Source organism: Perna viridis, chromosome 13 (genome assembly GCF_037379345.1).
Source record: "Perna viridis isolate PV_CMFRI_1.1 ecotype Kerala chromosome 13, ASM3737934v1, whole genome shotgun sequence".
In the NCBI taxonomy this organism is placed as follows: Eukaryota; Metazoa; Mollusca; class Bivalvia; order Mytilida; family Mytilidae; genus Perna; species Perna viridis.
In genome coordinates this window covers 1,057,683-1,082,515 of record NC_142457.1, presented here as the reverse complement: position 1 = coordinate 1,082,515, position 24,833 = coordinate 1,057,683, and the positions used below count along the sequence as shown (strand labels likewise).

The 24,833-nt window shown below is 33.2% G+C and overlaps 1 protein-coding gene across 4 annotated transcripts; it reads right to left on the bottom strand.

Moving 5' to 3' along the window:
• Window positions 1-358: 358 nt before the first annotated feature.
• Window positions 359-20,790, bottom strand: LOC148599166 (uncharacterized). Of its 4 annotated transcripts, none has more exons than XM_088557956.1 (12): window positions 20,716-20,790; window positions 18,291-18,374; window positions 17,528-17,589; window positions 15,700-15,854; window positions 14,636-14,758; window positions 8,073-9,572; window positions 7,474-7,615; window positions 6,947-7,020; window positions 5,493-5,650; window positions 4,547-4,740; window positions 3,389-3,523; window positions 359-1,400 (listed from the first exon to the last, which is right to left on the bottom strand). In XM_088557956.1, exons 2-12 carry the CDS (start codon window positions 18,333-18,335, stop codon window positions 404-406), a joined length of 3,585 nt encoding a protein of 1,194 aa, XP_088414082.1. In that variant the 5' UTR covers window positions 18,336-18,374; window positions 20,716-20,790; the 3' UTR covers window positions 359-403. The 4 variants fall into 4 exon arrangements, with proteins under 4 accessions (XP_088414082.1, XP_088414084.1, XP_088414083.1 ...); XM_088557958.1 differs by lacking the exon at window positions 14,636-14,758 and adding an exon at window positions 11,307-11,345; XM_088557957.1 differs by lacking the exon at window positions 20,716-20,790 and adding an exon at window positions 20,598-20,689.
• Window positions 20,791-24,833: the final 4,043 nt, after the last annotated feature.

Genomic DNA, 24,833 nt, shown 5'->3' with positions numbered 1-24,833 from the left:
CGCTATAACCTTGGTTCCCTTGGTTGCTCTTTCAAAGAAAAAATGTCAAATAGAATTTTTTTTATGTAGTTTCTAGACTGTGCATTAGTGAGGAACTAAATTCCTTAGGAACATTATTTGAGATTTAACATATCTGTCTCATTCCAGACATTATTGAACTTTTAATTTATGTAGACCAAACGATTTGAATACCTACAAAATGAAGATATTTTACAGTAATTTAAAGGTTCATGGTACATTGCCGCTCCTTAATAGAGGCACACTGTAACATCATGATAATAATTAATTGATATCCATCAGAATCAACCTAAACATTAGAATAATAAAGTTTTGCACCAAGTAAATAAAATGTTCTACATATTTAATATTATAATTTTATTATAAAAGTTCTAACTAAGCACTGCTACGACAACATGTTTTTAGTTTTTTGTAGAGCAAGTTGAAGTTTTAATATATTTGCATCCAGTGCAGCTATACCCTTTCTGAATGAGGTATCATTAATTGTAGTTGCCGTAGAAACAGTTTGTGCAGAAACACTAGATATATTATCATCATTAATAGCACTTAAAGAGTTGTCCAAACAAGTCCCTTGGTATAAATTATCCTGTGGCGAGAATGGTGAGTCTCTTTGACCTTTGAACTTTCCCTTAAATTCAGGTGAGACTAAATCCTGCATTTCCATTGTCTTAGTAGGAGACCAATGATTGTCATGGTAATGATCATGATAATTTGGCTGACTATAGGATCGATAGTGGTTACGTCTGCTTCCGCTTGGGTCATTAATATTAGGTTTATTTAGAGGATATTTCTGGAAATAGTCTGTCACACTGTATCTGGAGGCTTCTGATTGGTTACAGCTCTGCTGAACGTTTGACTCGTTGTCATGACAATATTCCTCGCTGTCTTTTCTATATCTATTTTTACTGAAGTCAAAAGCAACTTTCGTATTTCTTTGATTCACTGGAGAGGAAGACCTATTTAACACTGATCTATAATTGGAAACTCTTCCTTGCCTCCCTGGAGATTGCCGAGTAGGAGTCCGCCTCCTTTGTTTAGAACCTACTGTGTTTACATTACCAAGTTGTTTTTCCTTGAGTGGAACTCTTTTACTTGGAGGAGATAAACTCTGTCCTCTCCTAGCAACTGGAGATTTCTTTCTCCTACTCCTATATCCATGGTTTTCCATATTAAGCTCTACTTCAGTATCTGAGTTACTGACTTTGAATTCCTCCAAATTTTCTCCCTCTTTATCAAACCTACCAGTATGAGGATAGTTAATATGTTTATCATGAGTAGCTAGGGCCTGTTTAGTAAGTCTGTGTGTAGCTGGTTCTCTTCTTGTACTATAATGACTTTCGTATGGTATGGTACTCTTATTTGGCTTCTTGCTTTGGGAAAAACTGAAAAAAGGTATTCACATTTAAACATGATTGACTGGTTGATTGATTGATCAGAATGTAATGTCTTAAGGCAGATATAAGAACAGGACAAGAATGATTGACTAATTGAACAGACCCTACTCTGACCAAGTCAGACATGTTGATCTGGATCTTAATCATGCTAGTGCACAGAGGGTATGCTTACTTGCCATTGCTCTCTTTCTTTGAATACTGGGTGTTTAGCAAAGAAGCACTAACTACCAATATCAAAGTCCTTGGTGTGAATCAGCCAAGATCAAATCTGGAGGCCAGCACGCTAGCTTAAGACCACCACTGCTATTTCAACATGAAAAAGTTTCTAATACCATACTGTTGCAATTTTTGCGGTCTGCTAATTTGGGCCCATTTTAAAGGTCGGTCTCTAAACACCAATATAAATAACGCATAAAACTTACTATGGGCTTCAGAACTCAGTGAACCACTTAGCATCTGCCAAAGTTGTTTATATACATTTTTGCCAAAAAATTGCTAAATTTTACACCGGCCAAAATAACACACTATACATTATTCTTCTGACTTCCATTTTTATACCATTTTAGGCTTTTGATTTTTTCCCTTTTTATTGCCTTAAAAGTGAGGAAGGGTTCTTTTACTTTGTTCATTGCCAGAAAAAATGCACTACACAGGCATCACACATCAGTTAATTTCTACATTTGATGCTGAACCTTTGAATAAAATTTCATTACAATCCACCAAGAACTTTTTGAAAAGTGAACACTGCACTTACAAGTTTTTTTATAACAATTCTAAGAAATCACCAGAACTAATGGGAAACAGATAGTGAAAAATACTCTTCTTAACAGCTTTTTTTCTGAATTATGTTGTGTTGGAAATAAAAATAGCCAAATATTTATAATTAAACTTATTTTGTTACATTTATTTTTAAATTTGTTAAAAACTACCCAATTCTATGTACACATGATTGCATTCATTTAAGAAAAGCATTTTATACTTTCTTGTTCACATACCATAAAAGGCATTATCATCAGATATTTCAAAAGGACAAGTAAGTTAACTGAGGTGATCTTACACAAAAAAAAGTTAAAAAGTTATCCCTTTCTACACTATCTTGACAAAGACCTTGACCTTATCCATTAACCTTTGGAAAAGCTCATGTTGGAGTTTCTTCTCCACTGTCATTTTCTCATGTGGGAGATTTTGACATAACATTGTTATTGTAAAAATTCAGGTATTAAGTATTTTCACAGAAAGCTATGTAATTTTAACCAAAAACCTCTGACAAACCTTACATCTCTATGGGGAGATTCTAATTTTTTCCATTGATCAAGTCTCCCCAGTACTTTATGAGGGTTAAAAAGTTGATATATGAATTTAACATGAACTGGTGAAAAATCGACCTCATACTTTTCCTTACTCCAATCTAAAGATCCAATGTCCAAAAGCACTGTGTTATTACCAGACATGATATAACGCAGCCACTAAAAAATTGGAAATTGATGAAATCGAAAGTAAAATTTGTAAATAAAGACATAAAATGGTAATATCTAGATTTGAAAAAGTGAAATTCTGCTGAAAAATCGGAAAATTATCTATGTATTCTAAATCAAATGAAAGAACAAAAAGTACAGGTATATAGTATTTGGGTAGTAATGGAACATTAAATGATACCCCGACACTTAATGGTGACAAACGAGGATATCAAAATGTCTAAAATGGCCTAACTTGAAAACTAAATTTTGGATTTTACTGAAAATTGATCTTAACCTATATTTTACAGTACCTAACAAAAGTGCAAAGTTTAAAAAAATAGATTAATTTATCTGTTCTCAAATTATCATCTGAAAACTGTCTAAGAACTGATGGATGGACATGCAACATTTTTTATCACATAACCCCTCCTCACTTTGTGTAGAGGGATAAAAAAAATCCCCCCCTCCCCATTAAAAAAAAAAAAAAAAAAAAACCAGATCTGCTCCCCTGATACGTACCTGGCCACACTATCCTCTCCCAATACTTTAACCAATCGCTGCAGACTAAAGCTATTGTTGGATATAAAACTCTTATCTCCAGTCCTGGTTTCTTCAAGCTCTTGGATAAGAGAGGCTACACATACCTTAACCTCACTACAATAAAAAACAGATTTTGATATTAGACTGGCAAAATGATCAAGTTTATTCAACGCTTACTACTTATAATGCACTATTGTTGCTAGACTCAACTCCCTTGCAATGTGACAAGTGCCCCTGGTGCAGCAGGTACTTGTTAGCATCATCACAATTTGTTACAGAGTAAAATAAAATAAGAGAAAAAATCATTTTGCAGGTATTTATTCCATTACAGTAAGAGACGTACTAAAGGTATGGTGACTATGATACAAGCTTATTATGTGAGCATTTTAAATGTGAATTTTACTATCAAGAGTGGAAAAGTTTTGTTTTTTTAATTAATAGAACATGGCTAACATATTTCATTTTATCAGGAAAGCTTAGAGAATTTATCATGAAACTTTAATTATATCCTCTAAAATGCTATCACTACATTAATTAGCTTGAGATAGAAAAAGTTGAATAAAAAACAACTCTCTGAAAATGGGAAGTAATCTATAAGAGGTGGATTACTAGTAATACCCCCCACTTTCCATCATCCATCATGATAAAAGGAAAATTCATTTTTTTTTATGGAAAACAGGAAGTTGATGTCATATGCATATAAAAATACATTCGACAATTCATTACACCTTATTAAGGTTGTGATTTACAGAAGCAACATAAAAGGCAGCTCTATATCGAAATGACCTTCAGAAGGTGAACAAATCATGGTCACAAAAGGCAGGAGATTATTGTTAAATACACAAGACTAAAAACTAAGACTGGTTTGACTGTATTCTAAACCTAATTTTATCTCTATGTTATATATCTCCTTGTCTCTCAGATGTGAAGTGATCTGTATGGACAGACAGAAAGACAAACAAGCAGGAATGTAAGCAAACTGACAAACAGACAGACGGGCAACATTTCTTATGTTATACATTTCCTTGTCACTCTGATGTGGAGATATCTTTATGGAAAGACAGACAGACAGACAGGCAGAAAGAGGGATGAATGAACAAAAAAAGGAAAAAGCTAATAGACAGATGATGTACCTACCAGACAACATCCCTCATTGTCTCTATCTCCTTGTCTCTCTGCTGAAGTGTTATCTGTAGGATATGGTTCTCCTGTTCTAGGGCCTCATGCTTCTCCTGTATGGCCTCAGTCTGTTTCTGTAGCTCCTCTATCTCATGGCGGAATTTCTGTGTATCTGTCAGACATTCCTGCTTCACCTTCAACTCATCTGTCTCCTACAAAATATGTTCTACTTCAAACAAACCTGAATATTACATGAAATATAAAACCATCTGTAGTCAGCTTACAATAGCACTTCATCAAAACTTTACAAAACACTTGCTAGATCTCTTAATTAAAGAAAACATGAAGTTACACCTGTTGTTCAGCAAGGGATACCCTCATTTGTACAAAAAGTTGATGATGGAAAGCATCCACAATCACTTACAACGTATGTCCCATCTATACAAAGCCAGAAACCAAATTTGAAATCAATTTATCCATTAGTAGTTGAAACTTCTATGAAGTGCAAAAATGGCAAAGTCTCACCAAAGAAGAAGTTGATACAGAATAGCAATCAAAATTGCTTACAACACCTCAAATTTGAAATCAATTCCATTCACAGGGAGACATGATGTTTATGATGAATTTTGATTGGATGGAATGACAGACTGAATGATGGACAAGATGATTCTAATACACAACCCACTTATTGAGTGGGCGTATCATTAGGACTATAATTTATAAAATAAACAGTTTTTCTTATAATACCAATGTCAACAAGGTGATTTGGTATGTAGTTAAACATTAAGATTTAGATATAGATGACTTTTACATAATTTGGACAGCATTAATTCTGTTCATACTTTAAAACCTTAGATTTGTAGGTAATAGTTTTTAATTGGCCTAACTTACAAACCAATCCTGTAAATGGTCATACCCTAAACATCCCAACAACCCCTGTTTATAAATCAAATAATATGTTAACCTTTTCACTTAATGCTGCCAGTAGCTTACTCCTCTCAATCTTCATTCTCTGAATCTGTGAGTGTAGATCCTTAACCTCCATGGCTAACTTGACTTTTGTCTCCTTCTCACCTTTGACCTGCTTCTGAAGGGCATTGTTACTTGCTTGCAGATGTAAAACTAAAATTTAGGAAAAAAGTGTAAAAGGAAAAAAAAAAACATTCATAAAATAGTATAAGTTAAGGACCAGAAAAATAACAACAATAAAACAAAATATTGTTGCATTGTAAAATTTAAGAAGTGGCAGGATGCACAAAACACAAAGTTATAATATATCTCCATCAATATCACCTCCAAGTTGGAAGGTAGGATGCACAAAAAACAAAGTTATAATATACCTCCATCAATATTGCCTCCGAGTTTGAAGGTAGGATGCACAAATACAAAATGATATATACCTCCATTAATATTATCTCCAAGTTTGAAGGAGGAATGCAAAAAAAAATGAAACCAAAATTATATATACCTCCATCAATATGGCCACTAAGTTTAAAGGAGGAATGCAAAAAAAACCCCAAAATTATATACACCTCCATCAATATCACCTCTAAGTTTGAAGGAGGAATGCAGAAAAAACAAAATTATATATACCTCCATCAATATTGCCTCTAAATTTGAAGGTAACATGACAAAAACTGAGAGCAGAATCCAATGGACAAGCTTACATAATAAAGCAAACATAATTACATTACAGCCCTCATGAAAAAGTGGCCTCCCTTAACTTATTTCTGCAAACATCAAATTGATCATAATTTTATGGTTACCTACACTTCAACCAAGTTTGAAGGAAATCCAACAAATAACTCAGGCCATGTGGAGGTTCCAACAGTCATGAGTGATAGTCAGGCAGACTTACAGACATACAAGTCAATAACATTATTCTCTCTGCAACTGCATGGGTATTAGGAGTCAAGATTGTTGTGAAAACCCTTAAAGAGACACTAACTACCTTCAATACATCTTTCCATAAACATTCTGATAAATATTTGTCAATAAAAGATGAAGTTATCTCCCTTTGAACATAATTTATACACTGACAGAAAATAAGCATCATTAAAACACAGCAATAATTTTTTTATATGAAAATCATATTCTAAGGCAAAATGTGTTCAATCAAAAATAAACTAATATTCAGGGTTTGACACTAACTTCATTTGTTTGATGGTCAACAGGACTACTTTATAGAGGGAAAACAGGTAGTTCTGAAATGGTAATGACGGTTCTGTTCTTAGATCTTATGAAAAATAAGGTAAAATTTAGATATCCCAATGGACTACCATCAAAATGTTTCAAGCAGTCCTCTCCAAAATTGGGAAGGCACAGGACTACCGGACTACTGTTAATGTCGATCCCTGATATTACTTTAACTATATTAAAGATTGTTTAAAAATATGTACATGTATTTAAATTACAAACCATTGAAGTCTAAAGCAGCCTTTTCCTTAACAGCTTCTTTTTCTTTCAGATGTTGATTGGCAAGTCTTAGCTTCCTACAAAGAAAACATTTGAAGCAATTCACATTAAGGAAAGATTTATTTATATGCAAGTTTTTATATCAAGCCATTGAGAACTTGTATGCAAATAAAGTTTGATAACAAAGAACAGACTGAAAATACATGTATTTAGATTTGTGGGAGGAGGATTGAAACACCCCTGTATTATATGTTGTATATTGTACTCTTACACTGGAGGACAAACTCCCTATTCAAAAATCTTTATAAACTGCTGTCACATGTTTAAATAAAACCAGTCAAAAACATATCATCTCTCCTCCACACATGTCCCTACCTCCTGGGTGACTATAGGCAGAGGCGTATCTCAACAGGAAGGTATCATCACTCCACTCATTCAAAAGAACCATACTTTTGAGTTGAGTTATTTTTCCTGAAAGGCTGTACCTCAACAGAAAAACATAACACCTCCCCTCACTCCAACAACCTTACCTCCTGAGTTGACAGTTTTCATTCCGGAGAGGCTGTAGACAGAGGTCTATCTCAGCTGGGAGGTTGAAGGAACTACTTAGTGTAGGTATGGTCTCTATTGTCTTCTCAATCTCCTTACCAAGTCTGGTCACCTCTACATCCTCTGAAATAATATGAGGTTATTTATATAAATGGCAGAGAATAATCAAATGATTGATGTATAATAAATTTTGACAATTCACGTGTGAAACATAATTTCTTTGACTTTCTCCCACCAAAATGTCACAACATTTTTCTTGTAAGATGTGAATCTTTTTTGACATCACTGATGATTAAGAATATTAATTATAGAATTTAAAATTCATATGAAAAGAACATTTTTTTAGGATATAAATACATATACATGTACAATAAATAAAATAATCTATAACGACTGAAAAAACTAAATACTATTGGTAATATACAAAGAATGTTTGGAACAGGTCATGTACACTCATTAAATCTTGGTATTTTATATCAATCTTTGATTATTCACTCTGTCAAATTAATTAGCCTTTTAATAATCCAAACCACAGGACACATAAAGAGTTTTTAACTATTTTTTTCATACAATAACTTACTTCCAATTTTACCACATTCTTTCAGTTCTCCCAACAAGTATCTCAGCTTTTTCAAGCCAGCATCCATCTTCACTTTACTCCAAGGGTTGGGGATCTTTACTTCAGTAGCTTCCCCTAGTATCTCTTCCTGTTTGAAAGCCTCCTTTTCATCCTGAACCTTTGTTCCATGGGAAACAACAGAAGATACAGATGTTGGATTTGTTGCCATGGGAACAGCTGGATTTGTTCCTGGCAAAACAGAAACAGGAATAAGCTGGTATGATGATGAGTTACTGCCCTTGTTTTGTGAAGTCTGTAGCAAGAATATTTGGCCTTGACTTTGGTTAGAAATATTAGATCCAATGTTCTGAATAACCTGAGTATTAGACTGTTTCAGAGTTTCCCCATTTTGGTTCTGAACAGCTATGGAACCTGTTTCATGCTTCTGTTGCTCAACTTGAACTTTTTCAATGGGATAATTAACTCTATCTTCAGTCTTGTTGCTTTCAGCACTTTTGGCAAAAGAGACATTCTGAACATTGTCAGTTTGCAGAGTTGACTCAGTCCTTGGAGTGACAGTAGAATCAGTTCTTTGGCTACGAGGTGTGATGGTTTGATGTGGAGAATTTGTCCCTGATATTGAAGATATTGTTTCAGCAGGCATTCCTACTGCAGGGACTCTAACAATATTTTTAGAAACAATTGGTCCTTTGTCCCTCTCAGGAATTTGGAATGCATCTGCTGCCAAATAACTCCCACCTAAATCCGAAGGCACAGGACTAGGTGTTTTTCTTGTAGAATTTTCCTTCTGTTGACCTTCAGTGAAAATTGGATTCTGACCTGGAGCATTTGAAGGTCTGATCTGGAACAATCCATTTTGCAATTGAAAGACAGGGGTGCCATGTGGTATGACATTACTACCTGCTCCACCTTGTGGCCATGGTAACACAACATAGTCTGTTCCACTTGAGTTGATGCTCTGATGAATGTTTTCCCTTGTAATGAGATGAGAAACCTCTTTAGCTCCAGAGCTACTGGATGATTGATTTTTGGAGTCATTACTGGAATTTTTTGCCTTAACAGCAAACCCTGTGGATTCTCTAGGGATGTAGGCCTGGTAGGTCTGAATATCACTATCCCTCTTAGTCCAACCTCTGATATCTGTTTCTGAGTATGTATTTGCAGTAGGCATGAACCCTGAACTTGAAGTGTTTATTACCTCTTGGGTGGAGAGTACATTTGTGTTGCCATGGTTACTTAAAACATCAACATAATGGCTGAATGGAACAGACATAGACTGAGAGCATGTTGGAAAGTTATGATTTTGAAAATTTCCTGCCATCAAATGAAGGTTTGATGTAATAGGAACTGTTTCTTTGACAATAGGACCTGAACTGTCCCGTTCTGGGATAGTGCGAAAAACATTAGCCTTTCCTACATTATAGACTGCTCTTTCAGGGTCAGGGGTTGAAGATGAGAGACGTTGGTTGAATGGAGCATTGGTGTCAGACTGGACTGATTCTGAAATTATAAATACAAGGTTTAATACATATAAAAAAGATAAAACAATATGCTTATCTGATACTTGACTCTAATTTACTTTGGCAGAGTCAATAATAAATTTCAGATCAAATATGTGCATGACTTGTGAAGTAATGATTTCATCATAATTCATTATTTGTCTTTTGTCAAACCTATGCCTGTGTACTTACAATATATTTCAAATAAGTAAAAGGTTCAATATTGCCAAAGGCTAACATTTAAAAACTACAAATGATGAGTTAATAGTCTTTAACTTGTACTATAGAAAATAACTGAGCACTGACAATATAAAACTGATATATGGATAAGGCTTAGAACTGTGGGAAAATGTGAGTCCTTGCTGGTAATTTCACCAGTTCAAGCTGACAATCATTTTATCTAATAATTGCACTGTTATTGTCTTTATACCGCAACAAAAAATTAAAAGAAACATAATATTTAAAGCAAGAAATCAAGAATGCAATGTTTGAGAAGTTACAACAAAACATTTAAGTTCAATCAGTTACTGTATATTACTTGTAAATATTATATTTTTCTGATTTTTATGCTTGTTTGTTTGTTGGGGTTTAAACATCCGAGCAGCAATATTTCAGCTATATTCAGACGATTTACGTTTACTTTCGTAGATGTATCTAACCAGTCTATATTATGTTACATAAACCAGTAGGATTAATTCTATAGACCACCACGCTTCCAAACTAAAAACATGACAATTTAACAAGTTGAATTGGCTTTTTCTCATTGTTTCTTCCAAACAAATGATTCAGAATGCACAGTATTTAAAAAGTATAATATAGCAAATATTTAATGATACTTCTGGTCATATTGTAATACATGTATATAGACTGGTCGGTTGCCGCAAAACATTCAATGGACCTCAGCTTGGTCTTGGTCGATATAATTTTTTGGAGAAATCAGCAGGTCCATATATTTCCACCGGACCCATGAACTATTTCCTACAGAACCATAGACCTCTAGGACCTTAATAAGTACAGTTCTACAGTTATAGCTAATATAACTGCTCAAATAGAATGGTTGTAGTATAATTGGTATTTCATAGTTTCAAATAGAATGGTTGTAGTATAATTGGTATTTCATAGTTTTTTCAATGGTTTTTAATTGTTATTACAGAAACAACGTGCAATGAGATTTCACACAAATACTAAGACCCACACAAAAATTAAAGTGAGGTGTGAATATGTCTACCATATCATAGTGAAATTGTGCCACATATTATTATAAAATTACACGTTAAAACCAGAAGGAATACATGAACCACTGCAGTTAGATATGTATACATCTGGAAAAACTGTATGGGAGCACATGGTGTTGAGTTACAGCCGCAAACTGAAATTTTTGGCAATTTATCATACTGAAAACACTAATTACATGTACATGTAGTAGTCTAGACTGCTACAATGCACAGCTACATGTTTTGATGAATTTCCTATTTACTTTTCAAATGCAAAGTACATGTAATTGCAGTTGTAAGTAACTACAAACATTTTCTATATCAAATTAATTAAAACTCCAAGAAGTAAAAAAGATTTTATCAACTTTAGTTTAACTGTATGGAAAGAAGAGTAATTAGATATATTATTACACAGAAAAACGAAGGGAAACAGAAAACAAGACCAGATCTACATGCAAGTTAGTTATACAAAATATTTAAGGTCTACACATTATATAGTCTTATGAAATGTCTAAATTTACCAATGGCTGAGCAAAGACAGTCTAGCTCTTGACAAACAACTGTAAAACGAAAAGTTTAAAGTATTTAAATCTAGAGTAAATGATGATCACACACAGCAATTAATATGCCAAGCATGAGAATCATATGATTAGCAATATGATTATATGATTACCTTATGATCATCACATGCTAATCATGTTTTTTCACTAACATATGATAATCATCTGTAAGCAATCCATTATTTACAAATGGAAATCATGTTATAATCATAACACTATCATTTCAATACAGCACGATATGGTTCTCATGTGCATGGCACTTTTGGTTGGATATAACCCAGCATGTCAAGTTTTTAGAATGATAGATGCAGACCAATACCAGTCTGATGCTATAAGGCCAACAAACAAAAATAAATTGGTACCATCTTTACTGCATTTAAACAGACTAAAATATGAATGCAGTAATATGAGATCAAAGTGTGAAAAAGTGGATAAATTCAGGTCAGCCTCCGTTATAGTGGGGACAAAACTACTTATACTAACAATTACTACTGATCTATATTATCTTGAAAAAATCTTACATAGCCATTATAATGTTCTCACTATTTATTTGAGGGATTCCAAACATTACCATAGCTTAAGACTTTCCTCCAAATAAATGTATTGGACCACCATGAAAAACATGTTTCGGACTAACAAATCAATTCATTAGAAAATACAGTAAATAAGACCATATGTCATCCATAGGACTCAATGTATGAAAAAAGGGTTTTCATATAATTTAGAACAACTTTTGTTTCCATGTAATTTTAAAGGTACAAAAACACAAATGTCCGTATTGGTCCTAAACATAATTTTCCATATGTTTACAAAATATGAAAAAAATACATGTACATGTATGGAGCAATTTTTCATGTGTAGGATAATGCTTTAAAATGATACCCCAACACACCTGTGCTGTAACCATGTTAACAGCCTGGATGAACACTACATTTTCTTATGCTTTGTTAAAAATATTTCATGTTAACTCGAGTTAATGTGCTACAAGAAAATTATGTACAGCACATCAAACTTCAATCAAGTGTCAGTCCCTGTAAGAATCAGGCAATAAGTGAAACATGGTATGATAGAAATCCATCATTTTGATAGTGTAATTTGACTATTTGTACCATCAGAATCAAGGAAAACAGACAAGATTTCCCATATCATGCTAGACAATTGAGTAACAATTTCATTGAAATGCACTGAACATTTCGAGGGCAGAGTTCTGTCAAAAACCTCATTTTCCTAACATACTATCGAAAAATTTCTGAGCAAAGCCATTGATGCAGAGATCAAATAATGGTCTTTTTTTAAAGTATATTAGAGTGATATTACATTGCGAGATTGGTGGGTTTTTGACATGTATGTTCCTGATTTTTCCCATTTTGCCTGATTCTTACAAATACCTGTACTTACATTTAAATATAAGCATGTAACTTGCAGAGTTCAGACTTTGTCAGAATAACAATATAAACAGTTGCACTACAGCAAATGGTATATGTATATTCCTTTATTTACATTTAAAGTCAGCTCAAAAATCAGAAAAAAAGGAAGCCTGCTTTAATTCAGATATTTCAGGGGCAGACTTTTAAAAACAGACTTCCTCATAAAGCTAGTTCGTTTTGTTAAATCTAGCTGGCCTAACTTAACCAGTATTATTAGTTGGTGTAAGTGCCCCCACCCTCAATTTTTTTTTAGAATTATTAATGCAACTTCCTGCTTCATTGACTATGTTCTTATATCCTTATGGGAGAAAAAAATTGCTGGCACTTCACATAAGGGGGTGGGGCATCTGGCCCAAACTTGATGGCCCAATCAGCAATTAGGTAAACATTTTTTAATGACGTAGAGTTAAACCACTTGCCACCACCAGCAGGCCACACATTTATAAAGATTTCATTTGTTTACTTTCTTAGATCTGCTGGTCAAAATAACATTATAATTTCAAATTAAGAGGTGATGTCATAATGAAAGAATTTGAGTATATTTTATTCTTTTCTTCTAAATGAATGATGTATAGTAAACTACATAAAAAGTATAATATAGAAAATAGTTCAGGCTACTTAGGGTCAAGTTGCAATATATGGACCAGTTGGTTGCCCTTAAAAATTCAATGGACCTTAGCTATGTTTCTGTCTATATAAATTTTTGGAATGACCAACCTGTCCTTATATTGCACCTTGACCCAATCATGACTATTTGCTAATTGATCCTTGCATTTTACCCAAAAATCATTGTAAGTAGCTATCATTGCAAGAATCATGCAAAATCTAAAAAATGTGATACACCCCAAAAAAAAAAAGCTACATATTTTTATTTTTGTAAATAAGTTTTTTATTGGTCTATATTATGAAATGTGTAATTATTCATTCAAATCTGCCTGCTCTTAGGAGATAATCAACATTGAAAATCCAAAAGATTCTATTGTATTTGACTGTCATTTACAGAGTTATCTCCCTTAATTTTGAAATCTGCAGTGCATTCTATATAATTTTTATCTCCTAAGAACACAGGTAATATAAAAAACCGAATGTTAATTTCTATTTATTTTGGCAATTCAAACAAAATATAAAAAATAAAAATGTAGGTTTTTCATCCATGAATCACATTTTGCATGATTCTTACCTACAGTAATATTTAATAGCTCAGTTACTTTTATAGGTATCCTACCATGTATTAACATTAATGTATCAAATTATGTCAAAAAGACATGCAAACTAAAGTTGTTCCATATGCAAAGCTAGTTCAAATTACTTCCTTCACAATTGCATATATAAGTAGCTATAACTAAATATTGGCAAAATTGTACATTCCATAAAATCATAAACATAACACACCAAGCTTGTCTTAAAACAAATTATTTCCATAGACAGAACTTTATGCAGTGAGTTCAGGGGAGATCACCCAAAAATTAGAGTGCGTTAGAACTAAGTGTAACCATAGCTTTTAGCAAATGACACTGTGTAACTAACTGCAGAAAAAAATGGCAAAAAAGACCCTTTCTAAAAACCCAAACATCTGAACACAGAACACAAACATTCAAGAACCAATGCAATCTGCAACTCTGACAAGGCTATGCTCATTTTTATCTTATCAAAATGAAATCTTCATTGTCACTCCAATTTTAAAATTGATTTGGTGAAGACTTACTGTACTGCTTGATCAGCCATTTCGTTTTTGACTCCCACACAAATGGGATGTTGTTACAATTTTCTAAGGATGATTGTAAAGGGAGGTAACTATTGAAGATTAAATTTTAATTAGATTGTGCTTGCCCTAAAACATCAACTGTAACACACTGAACAGACCCTGATCATATGCTGAAGGGAGAATCACAGTGAGTCGGTTAGATTTGGAGGAAACATCGGTACGATGGCTATCATCTGAGGAGGCTAATCTATCTATACAATGCTGAAGATGTTTTCCTGTTACTGTAAATATCACAACATACAACTCATAAATGACAGATTTAAGATTTTTTTTTTTAATATAAGGAAACATATTTCATCATATAATCACAAATTATTGTAACTGTAATAATTTTCCAGGTGTACTAATTTTCGCAATTTTCCTGGTGGACAAAAAGCTGTGAAAAACAGTAAATGCCAAATTGATTTTTAACACTTTATAACGCTAATCATTTTTTGAATCCGCAAAAATTTATACCAGTGAATATGCTTACTTGTCAGAAACCGTGAAAATTAATATTTTTAAAGTATTTTGAAGGCGTGATTTGTTGTCCATGAAATATACCTGAATACAGATTATTTCCTAAAGCATGTAGAATAGTCATTACAAATCCCCCCCCCAAAAAAAAAGTAGACTTTTTTGTTCCTATTTGCCATTTTTTCTTCCAAAACCTACATACATGTACAAAAAATGATAACAAAATTACTGATGTCTGTATTTCTCCCATGGTCTGCAGGACAATGGCATATCACTAGGAAAATTTTGTCAAATGGTCTGTTTTTTATCAGCAGACAGTAATGTCAGTAAAGGTTCCACAGTGAGGAATGCTCATTTTAATGATACCCCATAACTCCCACACTTGACAATATGCACCTTTTGATTTGGATTAAAGTTTAACACAGAAAGTGCACAATGGCAACTTGTAATAAAGATTCATTAAACTCCATTTAGTGGTGTAAGAGGAGTATTATGTATAAGAGATGGGTATCCTTTTGCCTAATTGAAGTACAGATTAAAGGATTGACACCCCCTTCACTACCACATGTGTACAATTGATCATATTTTATCAAGTAAAGACACTTATGTACTATGCAAGTATTGATTAAATTTTGAATTCAGGTTTAAGGAATTTAATGTTTTTGAATCACTTATGCCAATGATTATATCAAATACTTGTACAAACCTTTCCTTCTTTCCTTTAATCGAGCCAGAACTTCATTGCATGTGTCAAAATCTGTACTGACAGAACTTTCTGAGTTGGCAGAATACAATGAATAACCAGCTTCTACTATTGGGGCAGGCTTGACTTTCGTTTTCTCTTTTCCTGAAGTTTTAGCTCTGAAAAAATATTTTCTTCATAACAACTGATTAAGCTGTTTAAAGGGAGACAACACTGGATGTTTTCGATACACTATGATAAGAAATAACTAGATATCATTGAGATGGGAGCCATCTCTGTGGGCCCCCACTGTCAATAACATGTGTTAAATAAGCTGATATGAAGCATTATTTAAAGTTATTATGACACACCCTCTGGTGTTGGTTAATATACATGTCAAGTATAAACTTTGAAATTATAATGGTTCTCAAGATATACAGTGGACACGATCTTTACCACCAGACATGGGGTTAACTGAAACCAAAGTTTTTGACCTTGACCTTTGACCTAGGAAGTTGTACATACATTGTGACATACCCTCTGGTGTTGGTTAATATACATGTCAAGTATAAACTTTGAAATCTTAACAGTTCTCAAGATATAGAGTGGACAGGATTTTTACCACAGGACATGGGGTTGTCAACTGAAACCAAAGTTTTACCTTCACCTTTGCTCTAGGAAGTTGTACATACATTATGACACATTCTCTGGTGTTGGTTAATTTACATGTTAATTATAAAGTATGAAATCGTAACGGTTCTCTAGATAAAGAGCGGACACAAATTTGTTACGGATGGACAGCAGAGTGATCACTATAGGGTGACCCGCCTAAGCGGGGCCCTAATTTATAAAAAAAACAATAAATATCCATTCAAGGTAGCATTTAAATCAGGAATTGTTTTGATTTTTTATAACCCATAATAGTTTGAAATAAAGGGAGGGCTCTAAATTTTAGAAGCTTTCTGCTTTCTACGTATTGTAACTTTTCCCAGGCTGAAATTCGCAAGCCACCAGTATCATTAGGTTACATGTTGGAATTCATCAGCCCCAATAAATTGAGAATAATATGAATAACACCTGTTTTGAAATTCAGACATAATTTATCACATTTTGGCAGATAGAACCAGACGTAATTTTTTGTCAAGAAGCTTTTGTCTTAAATCACAAGGATTGCTACAAAACAATGTGCCATACACCTTCCTGATTAAAATCTTTCTCTGGATTAGGACTCATAAAAAACCTTCAAAAAATTTTTTATGGATTCAATGTTAAATAAACACAATATAGCAACAACAAAAAGATTTTTAAAAATACATATCCAACTCATAATTTTTAAAGGTGTTACTCGTAACACAACATTTTTCTAGGTCTAAGAGAATATCTTGAGGTCTCCCTTACTTATTACGTCATCCTCCTACAGGTTAACCCTGCCCCATATTATGATTATCTAGAAAAAAAACAACATGGTAATTTTTCAACTTATACAGAGCAACAGATCAAAGAGAGATAACCCTACCTCCTTAAACTGTAGTGAAAAATTACAGCTATGACAGCAGTCAGAAATAATCTTTTACAAGTAAATTTGATTTTATCTTTGTAGTAACTAAAAAAATGTTTTACATCATGGTTAAAGAGTAATCCAGGGAACCAAGGCTATAGCGGTAATTAAAAGAATGCAATCCAAGGACAAAAACCAGACATGGAAAACAGACATACACAACAAAGAACATAAAGTAACTAAAATCATACATAAAAAGTAACAAAAGCAAATGAGCAACTCGGACTCCACTAAAAACTGGAAGCGTGGACCAGCTGCACCGGTAGTGTAAGACATATAAAACATATACTATACCTTTTAACATTTGCTCCTTTTACTTTAGACTTAACTGCTACAGTTTTCTTCACACCAGGAACCTACAAAAGTCCATAGCTAATGTAATTATCGTATCAATTAAAATGTCTACACAGACAAATTATTTCAAGACATTTTTACACAAATTTCATGTGATGTTCACCTGAATTGAGCATAAGACATCTGTGGTGGATTTCTTGAGAAATTCATGTACAAGAAAATGGAGCCTTCATATCAATTTCACATGAAAATCAGGTTAATTATGCGAAGCTCATTGCATATTAATAGCACATAAAAACAAGACTCTATTGTAAGTCTAAAGTGTGGAGTCTAAGCTAAAAATAAAACTGGGATAAAATTAAATTAATTTAATTCTTCTCGGTACATGTACATAACTGACATCTAGTTCAACTAACCGAATTATTTCATGTATCCAGGAGCAGATCCAGACACTTTGTAAAGGAGAGGTGCCAGCCATCTGGACAAGAACATTTAATATTTACCATTTCATATCAATTTTCCAAATAAAAATGACAAATTTTCCAATAAAGCAGGGGTACCAACGACCTGCAACACCCCCCCCCCACCTTCCCACTTGGGTCGGCCACTGTGTATCTTTGCAAAAGATGAAAACCAGAAAAATTTCAAATGATGACTGTCCACTGTGTTGGGTGGGGACAATGGGGCTCCACTTAATTCCATCTTCACCATGTAGCATAAAAATTAAAATTCATGCTGACGTTTGTATATAAATGCATCTAACCTTTGCCTTAGCAGACACGCCTTGTGTTTCCTTTTTCTTGTTCATTGTTCCTGATATCCTCCTACACAAAAATGAAAAGAACACCTGAAAAAAAGCCATTGATTCAAATGATTTTATGTTACTATTAAATAAATTATTTTATTCAAAAATAAATAATTTGAAATACATGTACATGTACCTGTGCACAAATTAAGGTTCATGTGATATTCTTCAGATACATGTAGCATGTACATATGTATCTAGTATAGATATATATATATATATATAACCGATATACTTCTTCAGCATAAAACTAATAAAGTTCAAGATCAAAACAGATTCAGAATCTGAATCACATACCCTGTGGGTGATTGTACCTTTATCAAAACACACATAAGCAAATGGTAAGGAATCTGAATGAAAATTTGTTCGCTCCCTCAGCGGGATTCATAGATATATATTCACTAATAGTGGACAAACATCTGAAATCAACAAAATTAGACTGGCAACAAAAAATCACCAAAACCTTCATTCATAAATTATTGTTTGAAAATTTTGAATTTGATCTTGGAGTTGTTTTCATTAAGCAATAAATAATACAATAATAAACAACATAAAATTTTGAATTTGATCTTGAACTTGATATCACTGATTAAAGATAATTATAGATAATCTGGCTAATTGAAAAGTTTCTCACCTCTTTAATTATACATTCACAGTGATTTTGCTACCCTTTTATTGCAGCCAAATATCGGTTGTTTTTCCTAGAGACTTTTCCCAACATGTTGAAAAATATTTTGCCCAAAGGGAGGAAAACTCCCATTTTGTCAGACATAATTTTTTAAAACCAGTTTAAGAAGTCAATGAAATGTTCCTCGAGACATGATTTCTTGACTTGGTGTTTTTTTTACATTTCTGGGGTATGTTTTTTGGCAAGTTGTAACCTACAAATTGTTATGAATATTGGGAGTACTTATTTCTCAGTTCTGTATCTGTTTTCAGTTCCGTATCAGCATATGTTTCTGTTCCCATAAGATATTGTCCCAATATGTTGAAAATATAGCAAAAATTTCCCAAAAAATAGAGTTGGGGTTGCTTTTAAAACAAGGTCAAGGAACAAAATCACTGATTTGTGAAGTCTGTGGAAGTCTGGTAGTGGTACAATAAATTAGTTGCGAGCGCCGCAAAGCGATGTGAGCTCTACCATTATTACGGGTACATTCTAAATTTCCCTTAAGGTTCCATAATATACTAACAAAAACAGTCATGTCCGAAAGTAACAAAAAGTGACTGTCCTTATGGAGAAAATTCATCATTTCCTCCAGTCAAACAAATAAAAAAATATAGGTTTAGATTACATTTCAGTAAAAATCAGATTCATCTTTTCTGATAGTTTTCAAGTCTTTTCTAATTTGTTTTACTCATTTAAAGAAGTGAATGTTATGTTTATAAAAACTTTGGGAAAAACCCATTGGATGTATGTACGTGTACCTCCGCTGTTCCACTGCTGCTGTTGTCAAGAACCTAACCCACCTCGGAAAAAAATATAACTCCGATTATTTTATCACAATCCAAGCATAGCTTTTCTAAGATAGGAAAGGCAATCATTTTCTTGTTTGGAATTTGCAGCTGTCGTCCGAACTTTGTTTACATCACATGATATGTGCAAATTATTCCCACCATCCATGGAGAACTGCAATATTTTCGGTATCTGTACAGATTGATCTGACAGGCCAAAACTAAAATGGATGTTGCTAGAGATGCCCTGAAGGGATAAAAAATGTTAAGCATTGCGAGGTGCTATTAAGTTATTGACCATTTGGAGAGCGAAGGGAAAGAGAGGGTAAGGGGTTGGAATTTTGGGGAAAATTGTTAAAGTTATTCATTTATTGAAAAAAAACTCCCCCTTTAATTAACAAGACATATTTTCGAATAGAAATATTGATTTTGCTTGCTGGTTAATTATAAATTGAAATATTGCACTTGCCAAGCAAAAATTTTCATTGGGGTCGCCAACCCCCCCTCTTTGTAATGTCCATTATTATTTTTACGAGTCTGGCACAGACAGTACATATTTAGTAAAGCTCACGGTGCTTGCTGATTTAGGCAATGCCTACCCCATATTAATATGCAAATTGCTATCCATACAAGTAATATGAGTAGAAGTGGTCGTGATCATTAAGGAATATAGGCAGGCATTCTTTTTATTATTTTGTGTGGCGACTATCTACAAAAATTGGCCAATAAGTAAAATCATAGAAGTTGGACTACTGTACACTACTGTGTATACGAATATAGTATAGTAGAACATGTGGTTCGTGCACAGACCTGCACTTTCTATTACCAACATGTAATCAAGGATGAAACATGCAGTTACAAACAATTCTTTGGCTTCATAGGTATTGTGACTTTCTTTCTAGATACATGTATCAATATCTCTGCTTACATAGTAACTTTAATCAACAAAATTGTGGCAGTTTCATCGACGTCTACAACTGTGCCGCATAACACAAAATAAAGCGTCTACCGTTGCTTCCGGTTAATTGAAAAAATAATTCCCCGGATTCCGTTTTCATCTAAAATAGGTATAAGAAGGACAAAATGGCAAACTTTTCATCTAAAAAGAAATTTGGTAAAGTTTGATTGCAAAAATTAGCAAAAGTATGAAATGAGACCAAATACAATATTCCATATATTCATACGCGTTCAAGAACGACAACATATTTTCCCGCGATTTTTAAACCACAAAGTCTGTTATGAAAATCTTTCGTTGCATTTATATTCAATTTAGACATGGACTTTATAGTACAATATACTTTATTCAAGACGGCGTGTATTCTTGATATTATATAAAGCATTGACCTAAAAGTAAACAGATAAGAATTAAACTTATTAGCCAGTTCAAAAACATATTTAACTCGTTTTATTCATTTTTTTTGTACGGCCATCATGAAAATATATTTATTCACAATATCGTAGTATTTCTCCTTAGATTAATTCCGGATTTGAACGTCATATTGGCATCTTGGCTACTGGCGTTTCTAGAATTGCGGAAGACGCGGTTACCCTAAATTATAAGCAACTGGTCCATATCACCATTTTTGTGTAGTCTGAATTGCTCAATTATCATTTACACATCGAGCGAGAAAAATGATCGTGAACAGATCTATGCAGCACTTCGCCTTATGCATTTTATAATGGACGTGAAATCACTTTTAAATATTTCTACTGTTTTCTCAATTTTGCAGGCAATTAAAGATTAAAGATCTATTTTTTGTATTGAAGATTAACATTTAATAGATTCTATTGTCAATACAACAGCGGCAAGTTGATCAAATGCAAATCTTCTTGTTATATGGATTTTCATGTGGACTATTCCCTTTGACTACTGTCTATAGATTTCATCAGTACCGTCATTTTGTTAACACCCTTCATTGCAACATAATATGAATAACATTGCAACATGTATCATAATCAGACTTGATAGAGCTGTGATTTTTAAAGCCTGTTAGCATCTGCAACAATCTCTTCCATGCAATGCCTTAGGAAAATAGTTCCATTGATGAACCTCATTGAAGTTTAAACACCAAGGCCTCATTTACAGATATTTCTAAAATATCAAGTTTAAATCCAGTATTTACGTCAATAAACAAAACCAATCAACAACTTTTACTCCGAACTAAATATGCTGAAGATTAATTTGGTTAGAATTAACAGCGGTCTAATTATAATTATAGTTAACATCTTACATGTTTTAAGTATCTGTTGTTTCGATTGTTGTCTTCACACGTATTAGCTAGGAAGGAAAATATTATGAGATTATAAAAATTAATTCCTAATCCTAGAAAGGAAAATATATATAAAGTGGGATTATGAGAAATGTCTTCACTTTCATGCGCGTGCCGATCCAAATATTTACAAGCAAGGGAGCATTGATTCCGATAAGGCTAATACTGATATGTTCTCATTTTTTGCCAAATCCACACACATTTAAAAACAAAAAGGTGATACCGAACCATCCCGATGTATCTGTCACTGTTTCACGCATTTCAAAACGACAGCATTTTACAAATGGACTATTCTCCTTGCATTTGACCGTTATACCGAAAGGGTGAGCTCTATACTTTATAACCACGTAAGACATTAATTCTTATCCCATGATTACTTTGAAGGAAACAATGCAGAAAGCAAAAACCTGGCATCTAGGTTGAAAACAACTTGTGTACTCATCTTAATCTTCACAGAATTTACGTTTATCTTCTCATGAAATCGTAAGAAGAAAACAACTGAAAATAGACATTGCTCATATTAAACGGTGTGATTTCCCAGAAATGGTGTTAGTCTGAGTTCTAGTGTTATAGCTATTTCTAAAAATCATTCTATTTGACTGTTGCCTTTTTGATCAGGTATCAACAAACCTTATTTTATTTCATAACAGGATCTAAAATTACACATAATAAAAGAGTTGTAGGTATTTTAAGGGACTTGAAACTTTCCTTCATCAGGCCTTTTTCATTTATGTTAATGAACATGTCTCGGGAACTAAGTGCCAAGAAACTAATGTAGCTAGAGGAGAGGTTAATGTATCTAAGTGCAAGATTAATTTCAACGATTATGGCTCATGCAATTTTGAACGATTTGACGGACAGTTTTGACCTGTTGAAAATTTAGAAACTGGAAAAGACCAACTGATATGAATGTCAGAATCAGAATCATCGTGGTGCATTTAAATCTAGGAGTTTTTGCTAAGAATTTACAACAAGAAGCTCGTATTTAGATACGATTGAAGTCGATTCCGATTCTCTCTTTTTATCTTACTATTTTATTTGCAATTTGACAGATATTTGAGGCGTAAAAATTCCCACAATCGAATTCCCACTATCGGTGAAAATTGATTCAGTACATGAATACTTTGATTATACTACGTACACAACATTTCACATGATCCTTTCCCCAAAACGAAGAAAGAAACACAATGTTGTTGGTGTTCTTTTTCTTCTTCATCATCTTTTTTTGTAATTATTTTAATTGTTTTTAATTTCCTCGAAGGATCTTAGAAACAACATAATAATATATATTAAAAAAGTAATAATTATTGTCCCATTACAAGATAGCCACCATTCAAAATTTAAGAAATTAAAAACAAAATCAAATCATGGAGCAGTAGGAACCGGAACTTCCGGAACTTCCGTGGCAATAGGAACGTTTGGTAGAGATCTGTATTGGTGCCCAACACAATTAGTACTAGTGTGAGATAAATATGAAGTGAAAAATAGCAAAGAATTAGTAAATAGATGTATGAAACTTAACAATCAAAACCTGTTGTAAAATAAATCAGTATGTCAGGATGGAACTAAGTTGCAGCAATAAAACTCGAAATTTAATCGTTCGTTGCTTGGCTCTTGGTGGATGACCGTTTCATTTGCAATTATAACACATCTTTTTTTTTTATATTGTATTCTATAATTATTTTTATATTCATTTTACAAAATGTAATCGGTTGTTGCAGATAAGTAATATGTTTAATACTGAGAAAATGTTTTTGAAATTTGTACACGAACATATTCACGATTTACAATTTTCTTCGCCTTCTCCTTCACGATCAAGGAAGTGATTTTTTTTCAAAATAATTATAATTGGTCGTAATACATGGACTTGGAAATGGTAATCTGAAATGACAGGGTCAAAAATGAATATGTAATGTGATGATGAGAAAAGTAATACATTTATTTCGGTTGCATTTAAAAACAAAAACTATCTTAAAAAGAAGATAGCCGACGCACGTTCTCGCTTAGTTAATACCCAAATCTGGTTAAGATTCAATTTTGTGAACTATGTGATCACTGTGCTGTGTTTTGTATTTCAATTACATTATTGGTTCAACAAGTAAATTATTTCCAATTATAAATATATTAAAATGATTGAAAATATTCCCGACACCAATGTCCCCAATGGAGCCTTAACTTTTACGGTTGCTATCACATTTGTCCAATGAAATACGAGGTTGTAGGTTACATCGGTCTAGTTGCCATGGTTAAGCAATGTCAAAGCGAACTAACACCGACTGCGTCGGAAAAATACGTGATTTGTTTACAAGATTTGTTTTGGTGTTGGAACACACAGGGGTGCCGCAAGCCTTTAGTGAATGTCAAAACTGTTCGCTTTCGGACGTTGAATTGGCTATTATTGGGACATAAAGTGTATGTCTACTTTTTCTACATTTAGTTTTTTTTTTTAATTTTTGGCCCTGCGCTGTTCATTACCGCACGATTTATTGCTTTGTGATATCAAGTTCAAGATCAAACTCAAAATTTTCAACAACACAAATTTTTGAATGAAGTTTATTTTTTGTGATATTTCGCCTCATATAATTTTGTCGATTTTTTATTTTAGTTCACTATTTCCAATTTGTCTGCTGGGCTTGCAGCATGACACTTGGTTAGAAATAAATGATTTCGGCTTAATGTCAATATTAATTATTAATTTATCTTCGAGTCGTTATTTGACTTTTTAGTTTATTTTGAAGAAGTGTCATCATTCTGTTACCACTGATTTTATAACATT

Excerpts from the sequence above, each read along its gene's own strand:
- LOC148599166 (XM_088557956.1), bottom strand. The coding sequence starts at position 18,335 with ATGAACAAGAAAAAGGAAACACAAGGCGTGTCTGCTAAGGCAAAG. Across the intron at positions 15,855-17,527 it reads AAAGGAGCAAATGTTAAAAG|AGCTAAAACTTCAGGAAAAG; the intron begins GTATAGTATATG and ends ATATTTTTTCAG. Across the intron at positions 4,741-5,492 it reads TGGCAGCATTAAGTGAAAAG|GAGACAGATGAGTTGAAGGT; the intron begins GTTAACATATTA and ends CATATTTTGTAG.